Source organism: Triticum dicoccoides, chromosome 6A, assembly GCF_002162155.2.
Source record: "Triticum dicoccoides isolate Atlit2015 ecotype Zavitan chromosome 6A, WEW_v2.0, whole genome shotgun sequence".
NCBI classification, from domain to species: Eukaryota; Viridiplantae; Streptophyta; class Magnoliopsida; order Poales; family Poaceae; genus Triticum; species Triticum dicoccoides.
This window is the reverse complement of record NC_041390.1, coordinates 512,750,870-512,760,544: the sequence shown is the minus strand read 5'-3', so window position 1 is coordinate 512,760,544 and position 9,675 is coordinate 512,750,870. Positions and strand designations below refer to the sequence as shown.

The window sequence follows — 9,675 nt, the reverse complement described above, 5'->3', positions numbered from 1 at the left end:
ACGAAGACTAAATCCAAACAGATCAATCGATGACCAATACCGGTCGGATCCCGTGAGATCCATCGGAGACACACCTCCACACACTCTTTGATGGCGGTAGACCTACCATCGGGACGGGGGTTCAGACGTGGGAGCCATTATTCCTCCTAGGTGACATTGCCGCCGCCACACAACGCTGACCAAGATCCTGAACCAAACAAAGGTCGGGGGTCCTCCGCACCTCCATGTCCGCAAGATCAATGAAGACGGGGTGGACCGGTGGTGGCGCAGATGGAAGGAGAGGAAAACCTAACCGAATAGGAGTGGGAGGAGAAAACGGTTCAAGGTCAAGCAAAAAGTCGTCAACACTCTTTTGGGTATATAATAGTTAATTTCCAAACGGAATGAAAAAAAATCTCCATCATCCAACTGCAACTTCATCGTTTTGTTATGTCATATGGAGTAGAACGACACATGAATTCGTTTGAATAATTGTACATTTTTAAAGGTAGTGCTTTCGTTTAACTGGATTGTGGATACATCATCATAACTTAGGGTCGGCGAAGTCACGTTTCACCACGTACGGCGCCATCCAGCCGTACCAGTACGCGAACGCCGCGATGGACACCGCCGCAGCGACCCCGACCGTGGCGTGCCGCGCATAGGTAGGCCTGTCGCCGGAGGCGAGCCCACCCCGACGCACCCCCTTGCGGCGGCTCTCCTCGTCGGCGAACCCGAGGCCGCGGCTCCCGAGCTCGGCGGCCACGTCCGCGATCGCCGCCCGGCTGCGCACGGCGCTCGCCATCGCCTCGTTCTCCTCCCGGCTCCCGCCTTCGATGAAGGCGCCGGCGACCCGGCCTCCGCTGACCCAGCACGCGCCGAACTTTGCCTTTCCTCCGGCTCCCGGCGGCGAGAAGTCCCCGAAGTGGACGGCTTCTCCGGCGTTGTCGCCGTAGAACTGCCAGGACAGGGCGAAGACCCTGGAGTAGAAGTACGGCAGGTAGCCGAAGGCTTTCCCCTCCTCCGCGGCGCCGCCGGAGGGCTCCAGGATGGCCTCGATGGCCCGCCGCGCGGTCCTGCGCGCGCAGTCGACGTGCTCGAACCGGCGCACGGCGCCGCCCAGGAGCGCGACGGGGAACGCGGCCACGTCGCCCACGGCGTACACGGCGGAGTCGCTCGTCTGCATCCGCCCGTTCACCTTGATCCCGCCTCTCTCCACGGCCAGCTGGCCGTCGAAGAGGCCGGTGTTGGCGCGAGCGCCGATGCCGACGACCACCATGTCCGCGGGAAGCCGCCTGCCGTCTCGCAGGATCGCCGCAGCCACCTGCACATGCAAAATCGGTACTAGACTCAGTTCAGTTCAGTTCAGTTTACACCCTACCAGCAGTCCGAGTGTAGCTGATCTGAGAAGTTTCATCCACATACAATGGCAAGGAAGGAACTGACCTTCCCATCTGAGACCTCCAAGGATTTAACCGCGGTTCCTTTGACGAAAACAACCCCTTTTGCAGCGTAGTACTTCTCATAAAATTCAGCAATCTTGGGTGTAAAAAGACGACCCACTGCACAGAACAAATCGCACGCAGCTCACTTTCAGATCAGGGTGAAAATACAGTGGAGGTGAGTGCTCTCCTAGCGTCCTATTAGTATCTCTCGAAGCAGAAAATTCAGAGTTCCGATCGAGCTTCAGATAAGTACTGTAGTACGTAGTAGCATGATGGCACAACACAACTTACTGCAGTGTTTTCCCGGGAAGACCATGGTGACCTTGACCTCATTGGCAACCAAGGCCGCCGCGCACTCCATTCCTATGTAACCACCGCCGATCACAACGGCGTTTCCACCGTGGCATGATCTCATCACCCCCACCATTCTATCGGCATCCTCGAGGCTGCGCAGGTAGCACACGTTGGCCGCGTCCGAACCGCGAACCCCAAATTCCTCCAGCTCCGAGGCCTACATACATTACATACATGTGAGGAACCAAATACTCTAGATCGATCTTGGACGCTTGGTTCTGAATTTTCCCGAGCAAACACGCAGGGGTGATGGAGAGTGTTCAGCTTGAATGTTTACGGACCCGGGCGCCTGTCGCGACGATGAGGGTTTTGTAGCCGATGGTTTCCCCGGAGTCCGTGAGCAGCGTCTTCCGGCGGACATCGGCCGAGATCACCCTCGTCGCAAGAACAAGTTCGATGCCTGGTCAAGCAGCAGAGACACGTACATGATCAGCAGAGATAGAAGCATAGATACATACATGCATACATACATACCGTGATCTTTGTACCATTGCTCCGTGAGCACCTCATCGTTAGCACCAGCGCAGGTATGGAACGCCGGGAGACGAGCAGCGCCTGCGAATAGCAGAGTGGTTTTTGTTGTTTCCCCGGGGAAATAACAGAGCGATTACAAAGAACTCATGCGCAGACGCTACGCTTACAGCTTGAAGATGGAGTGGAACAATCGGGGATCGGAAGAGATATATAGAGAGAGGATGGACATGCGGGTACCTTGTGGGAGCAGATAGGCTTTGCTCAGTGCAGGGCGTTCGTAAGGAGCGACCTGCCAGCCAATCAAGAATGGTTCAACAAAGGAACACGCGCAGCCGTTCGATCGACCAGTATGAAATGAACTTGACAGAATTGTTAAAGCTACACAAGGGAGAGCGTACGTACGGCCTCGTCGGAGATGATGCAGAGCTCGCCGGGGGAGGCGCCGGCGCGGCGGCGGGCGAACTCGAGCGCCGCGTAGCCCGCGGCCACGCCGCCGCCCAGGATCACGTACGCGAACGCGCGGCCCATCTCTTCTCCGCGCTATATATATTATCTTTCTATCAATCAGCAAAGCTATCTCGATATACCTGGTCCGTAGCTGCTCGCCATGGACCAGTGGACGGCCGCGCTTAAGTAGCCCGGGCAGCTTGTTCTTGGCTTGCGAGGAGGAGATCGAGTGGGGGCATGGCCGGAAACAAATGCCTTGCCCTTGCTCTTCCTCACACTCCTACCATGGCCCATGGCCCATGGGACCACTGGCCCACTGCCATCTTCTTTGCCCTTGCAGCCAAGGAAAATGTCCGCAGAGAATTCTTCTCGGTGAAGGCAAGGTGCGCTTTCCGCTCTGCTCTGCTCTTCGGGTGCGTTTTGGCTGCCACGACGGCGTAATGGGAGTTGCAACAGCGTCCCGGCGTACTAGCATCTGGTTAGGTGGCCATGCACGGGCTTGCAACCTGCAGGCGATCCCAGCCATCGTTGCAGAAACTGGAGGTGATTCAAAGACATCAGCAGCCCAGCGACTGCAGAAAACAATTATGGATTTCATGAGGGAGCAAAAGGATCGCTCTCGAGATTTTGTGACATCGTTTCGTTCGTTTAACAATATATGATGGTGTTTCTATACTTGTTTACAGTATGAGACAAAATTACACTTTCGTACAGGTTTTTATACAGGATTCCCTCCGAGTGCACATCACAGATCTTCCTCCGGCCTTCCATCAGCTCACCACCTGCGGCGCTTCCTGCCGTACCAATAACCGAACGCGGAGATCGAGACGGCCGCAACAACCCCCGCCGTCGCGTACCACACGAAGGTGGGCTTCTCGCCGAGGGTGACCCCGCTGTCAGGCACGTCTTTCTTGCTTTCCTGGATGGCAAATGCCAGGCCTTGTCTTTCAAGTTCAGACATGTCCGAGACCTTGGTTTTACGCCAGACAACCACCGATAACGCCTCGTAGTCGTCCCGGTCCCCGCCTTCCAGGAACGCGCCCGTGATCTGGCCCTTGCTGACCCAGTATGCGCCGAACCGAGGGCTGTTGCTCGTGAAGTCGCCGTAGTGAATTACTTCTCCGACATTGTCTCCATAGAACTGCCAGGACAGTGTGAAGACTCTGGAGTAGAAGAATGGCAGGTAATCGACGTCCCTGCTTTTGGAAGGCTCCAGGATGGCTGCGACGGCATGTCTGGCGGTTCTACGAGCCGAGTCAACATGCTCAAGCCGTCGGATATCACCGTCAAAGAGCTTGATGGGGAACGCGGCAACATCACCAACAGCATACACGGAGCTGTCGCTAGTTTGCATTTGCCCATTTACCTTAATGCCGCCCTTCTCCATCAGCAGCTGGCCTTCAAAAAGGCTGGTATTTGCACGGATCCCAATACCAACTACTACCATATCAGCAGGAAGGTGGTTGCCATCTTTTAGGATTACTGAAGTCACCTGTAAATACACAGTAAGCTTCTTACTTTGACAGTCACATTGTCAGTAAATAAAGACAACCGCTTAAGTATCACTAGACTATTCAAACTGGATGGAATGGAAAATACACTTTAAATAATAAAGCTAATAGTCGGTAGACCATTCAAACTGGACGGACATGGAAAGTACACTTTAAATAGTAGAGCTCATAGTGGTTGGTATTGATTGGTAAAATAACAGGTATGGTTGAACCTTGATAAGCTCAAGATACCTCGTTGGTGCCACAGCATGCTACTGAAAAACCAATACATTTTTCTCCAGGAATGCCTAGTCTCTAATCATATAGGACTTCCCTTAAGAGAAGGGTGTTCAAAGAGTTTCCGGTTCCTGCATTAAATATTCTGCTTTTCCTCCGGGTAGTCAGGTTGAAATACACAATCCTTTTCTTTTGTTTACTTGCTTCAATACAACTCTCAGATCGAGAGTTTCTACAAGCCGCTTGCTTATATATTTCATCAAAGCATGACATGACATGATAAAGTAGATACGGTATCGCCACTTAGATGTAGATTCATCAAAGCATGGCAGGACATGATAAACTAGATATAGATCAGGTTCAAGCGAATCTATGTCAATATTGGACAGCAACAGGGCCTACACAGTACACCATAATACAGAAGAGCTAAATTCTCCCCGAAATGGCCAAAACACAAATAGTTCTTTGCCAGTTGTTAAGTATGACCGTGATTTCAACAGCTATCCCATACTCCGAACCCAAGAACCTTTACCAGCCACCTGAATATGACTGCCAGGAAAAGAAATTCTGGACCTTGACTTCTAGTATAAGACGAGAGTTTCATCATTTTCTAATACAGTGTAGTTACTAGCCATGAACTGCAAAGTACACCCAGTTTCATGGAATAGAAACTCACCTTCCCTGTTGAGTCTTTTTCAAAGGATGTAAGCACAGTTCCTTTGGTAAAAGTAACTCCTTTCAAAGTGTAGTAGCTTTCATAATATTCTGCAATTTTTTCTGTAAATAGCCGACCCACTGCAGAAAAACAAATCAAGGGCATATACAGATGAGCAAAATGGGTCTTTACAACATATCATGGGAGTCCTAAATCCTAAGACAACATGTAAACAACAAATCAAGCGACACAACATCTAATACTTACTGCAGTGTTTTTCAGGAAAGACCATGGTTACTTTTATCTTATTAGTAACCAATGCTGCTGCACATTCCATTCCTATGTAGCCACCACCGATGACAACAGCATTTCCACCAGAACATGAGCTCATCGCATTCACTAATTTATCCGCGTCTTCAAGATTGCGCAAATAACATATGTTTGCAGCATCTGAACCGCTTATTCCAAACTCTTCCAGCTTCAAAGCCTATATCATGTACAGAGACACATAAAAATAAATCCAATATATTATAATTAAAAATGAGAGAAGATGGGCTTAAAGAAGTATAAATAAGTCCATACCCGAGCACCTGTTGCAATTATAAGCGTCTTATAGCTGATAGTTTCTCCAGTTGCTGTAAGCAATGTCTTCCGTCTCACATCAGCAGATATCACTCTTGTTCCAAGAACAAGTTCAATACCTACTCACGTAAATTGACAGTTAGTACATATACCTCACCGACACATTACAGACAATAACAACTGGATCATAAAACTATTTGTATAATTGAATCGAAGAACCAACAATAATACCATATATTTTACCAGATCTTTTTTCTCGAGGATATTTTTATCAAATATGATGTTTACCCAGAACTCTAATGAACTACTCCCTCTGATCCAAATTAATTGACACTCCTTTAGTACAGCTTATACAACTTAAGTTGTACTAAAGGAGCATCAATTAATTTGGATCGGAGGGAGTATCTCATTTCTCATATGCATACATGCGATGGAAATTAGACCGAAGTGGAAAACCAAAAGCTAATCAAACCTACCTTGTTCCTTGTACCATTTTGTCGTCAGTAACTCATCATTAGCTCCAACACAAGTATGGAATTTTGGAAGCCGAGAAGGATCTGTAAATTTTACAGGTATTAAAAACAGTTAGCAAAACTAACAGGCTGCACGTCAAATGCTGGGAGACAGGACACATTAGCAAATACCATAGTAAGAAAAGAATGCAAAACATAGTGTTAACAGTAGCATGATGAATTAATCACGATTGATATTCATTTTTCTAGGATGTAGTTATATTCATTTTTAGGATGTAGCTATATTCTTTTTTAGCAAATACCATAGTAAGAAAAGAATGCAAAGCATAGTGAAACTGTCTATCAATGTGTCATAAAACTACCTTTTTAGGATGTAGCTATATTCATTTTTTTAGTGAAAGAAGAGAGGTAATATTTCAAAATTTGAAAACAGTGATATTAATCACGATTGATACTATATATAAGTGGCAAGGTGGAATGCTCGGTGGGTTATCAAAACTTTTAAGTGTGCAAGGAATGTACCTTCTGGGAGTAAATAGCCTTTGCTTAATGCAGGGCGTTCATAAGGAGCAACCTGGCAAGATACGAAAGAGATCATTAAGAGAAATACATGTTCAATGATAGAATCACAGGGCCTGAACTGAGTGATAATTGTTCCACAAGCAAAAAAGAACAACATATTATCCCTGTTTGTTTTTAATTCCCCCGCCCCCCTGGTTTGCCACCGCCTTTTCACATCTTCCATGGAAAAACAAATTCAACTACTATGCCGAATCACCATATGGACTATTATTCATTACAGCTGAATCTTAAGACCACACAGAGAAATTTGGCATTCCTTTCTTGCTCCTTGAAGGGAAATTCCTACAAACTAGGCACAAAATGCATGCTTGGAACATACATGATTCCTTAAAGGTCAGACAGAGGATCAAAACTAACCCATTTTTTCCCATTGCTACCTCAGTCGTCATTTTTCAGTTACCAAACTGCAGTGCAGGGTACTATGTGTGTCCCTAAATAGCACCCTGCTATGGCCGTGATAAAAAATCCCCCCTGCTTATCCAGGCAAATCAATCAAGGCTCTAATAAGCCATACATCATCTCGAAGGCAACGAAACGTAAGCATTCCTGGCTTGGCGGCTGAAGCAGCCACAAATAAATCCTTCCTGATACGGTTGGAAGCGCAAGAAAACCACCAATCCGAAGCACCAGTGGCGCGGTCCTATCCACTGACGGACAACTAGGATTCGATTACAGACGAAGTTCTGAAGCTGACGAAATACTACAGGAGGGGGTCCGAACTCAGGAGGGGGAAGGGAGCGCTCACGGCCTCTTCGGAGATGATGCAGAGCTCGCCGCGGGAGTAGCCGCCGCGGCGGGCGAACTCGAGCGCCGCGTAGCCCGCGGCCACGCCGCCGCCCAGGACGACGTACACGAACGCGCGCCCCATCCTGCCTGTGTCTGCTGGGCTCCTCGTCCTCCTCCTCGGCCCCTAGATGCGGGCCATGGCGCGGCCTCTCTCTGCTCGGCTTGTGGCGAGTCGTGTGTAGGGGTGGGGGTTGGGGATGACGAAATGACGTCCACCTGCGTTGCGTCTCCACTCTGTGTGTGTGTCGTGTTATCTTCCCCTCGCGTTGAAGCAAAGGTGGATATGGGCTTCCATTAATGTGGAGCGTGGAATTTGCTGGTGTTTGTTTTAAAAGTTTTCGTGTGGGTTGAGAATTTCTGGAAGGAAAATGTGGGAGCAACTAGTTTTTTTTTTTTTAGATTGTGGGAGCAAGTACTAGTATTTTAGGGTAATACTGCCGCTTTTATCTAGATCTATACCTCTATATACCCCTACTAATAAAGCAAGGTCGGAAAATTCCTCACTGCTGCTCGTAGGAGTCTGGACCGTGTCTCAGTCCCAGTGTGGCTGATTATCCTCTCAGACCAACTACTGATTATCGCCTTGATAAGCTATTACCTCACCGATGTTCTTGGTTTCGTCTCACGATTAGATGTTTTTTTTTCGTTAGTTTTGGTCACGTACAGCGGTAAGTCCATTCTATTTTGGTCACGCACGTGGTGGTACTATTCCCTCCATTCCCTTTTGTAGTGCGCATAATTTTTTTGCTCACATTCTGAAATGTAGTGCGTACATGCTGGTTTGGACAAGTTACCCCTTGCATGGAAACCAGGGACACACAGCAGTGCTTGCACATGAGTGTGGGCAGTGCTTGCACATGAGCTAGCAACTATGCGCATTATAAATTGAAACAAAGGGAGTAATTGTTTTTTTAGAAGTGGTACTAATCGAAATCACTAACTAAGAAGTACTCGTTGCAAAGAACGCTTCACTTTCACAGGTTGCGACAAGTGGCGCCCATGCAACGCGCCACTTGTCGCAACCTGGGAGTTTTCCTTTTTTTCTTAGATCCGTTTATTCAAAACGTTTTATCTTTTAAACTGTGCGTCCAAATCTCGAACCGTTTTCATCATTGAATTCCTTGCGTCGAGATCTTCAAAACTAGATCTCATGTTGATAGATTTTGACGAACATTTTTTTCATGAAAAAAACAGACGAAAAAACCAAGCGAAAAACCGAACCCGGAGCACGGTTTTTTTCCTTTTCGAAAGAGGCACGCCCGTGCCTCTCGCGAAATCACACCCGTGCCTCTTGTGAAAGCAAAACCGTGACTCTCGTGGAAGGAAAAAAACAGAAAACACATTTTTTTTTCGTTTCTGAGAGGCACGACCGTGACTCTCGCGAAAGCACAACCGTGCCTCTCGCGGAAGTAAAACTGTGACTCTCGTGAAAGAAAAAAAAACAGAAAACACGTTTTTTTTCCTTTCTGAGAGGCACGGCAGTGACTCTCACGAAATCACAAACGTGCCTCTCGCGGAAGCAAAACCATGACTCTCGCGAAAGAAAAAAAACAGAGAACGCGTTTGTTTTTCCCTTTCCGAGAGGCACGGCCGTGACTCTCGCGAAAGCACAACCGTGCCTCTCGCGGAAGCAAAACCATGACTCTCGCGAAAGAAAGAAAAAAAAACAGAAAACGCGTTTTTTTTCGTTTCCGAAAGGCGCGGCCGTGACTCTCACTAAAGCACCACCGTGCCTCTTGCGAAAAAAACCGTAACTTTCGCGGGGAAAAGGCGTTTTTTCGTGCAAAATAATTTTTTTTTTAAAAATATTTTGATCGAAAAGCTAAGGAAGACTGGGAGAAAATCAAAACGTCGAGAGAACCCGGGAAAAAAACTGTTTAAAAAATCGAAAACGCGTGCAGAAAAATAAAAAAATAAAATCCGAAGGGAGTGTCCAGAGCGTGACACGTGGCGAATGGTTGAGAGCGCGCCAAATGGCGCTGATCGTTGTGAGGCTTCCGAAGGAGTGCTCGTTAACTAGTTGCTCCCGGTACTAATTGTTGTTTCATCTCAGTTTTACGTGCCTTGCTGGGTGCTTGGGCCTCGGCCTGCTTCGTACAAATACATACCTGAGCCAGAAGTATCAGTGTGGGCCTTTAGAGTGCTTTATGTATTGCATTAAAAAAAAGCTG

The 9,675-nt window shown here is 48.0% G+C and overlaps 2 protein-coding genes across 2 annotated transcripts; both read right to left on the bottom strand.

Annotated features, from left to right (window-relative positions):
• Window positions 1-396: 396 nt before the first annotated feature.
• Window positions 397-2,863, bottom strand: LOC119317587 (monodehydroascorbate reductase 1, peroxisomal-like). Its single transcript, XM_037592071.1, has 7 exons — window positions 2,655-2,863; window positions 2,490-2,541; window positions 2,253-2,333; window positions 2,060-2,178; window positions 1,716-1,935; window positions 1,426-1,541; window positions 397-1,303 (listed from the first exon to the last, which is right to left on the bottom strand). The coding sequence occupies exons 1-7, from the start codon at window positions 2,778-2,780 to the stop codon at window positions 524-526; spliced, it is 1,494 nt and encodes a 497-aa protein (XP_037447968.1). The 5' UTR covers window positions 2,781-2,863; the 3' UTR covers window positions 397-523.
• A 409-nt stretch (window positions 2,864-3,272) lies between these two features.
• On the bottom strand, window positions 3,273-7,765 carry LOC119317589 (monodehydroascorbate reductase 2, peroxisomal-like). The gene is made up of 7 exons (XM_037592072.1): window positions 7,464-7,765; window positions 6,659-6,710; window positions 6,140-6,220; window positions 5,664-5,782; window positions 5,349-5,568; window positions 5,103-5,221; window positions 3,273-4,191 (listed from the first exon to the last, which is right to left on the bottom strand). The coding sequence occupies exons 1-7, from the start codon at window positions 7,584-7,586 to the stop codon at window positions 3,475-3,477; spliced, it is 1,431 nt and encodes a 476-aa protein (XP_037447969.1). The 5' UTR covers window positions 7,587-7,765; the 3' UTR covers window positions 3,273-3,474.
• Between the last annotated feature and the right edge of the window lie 1,910 nt (window positions 7,766-9,675).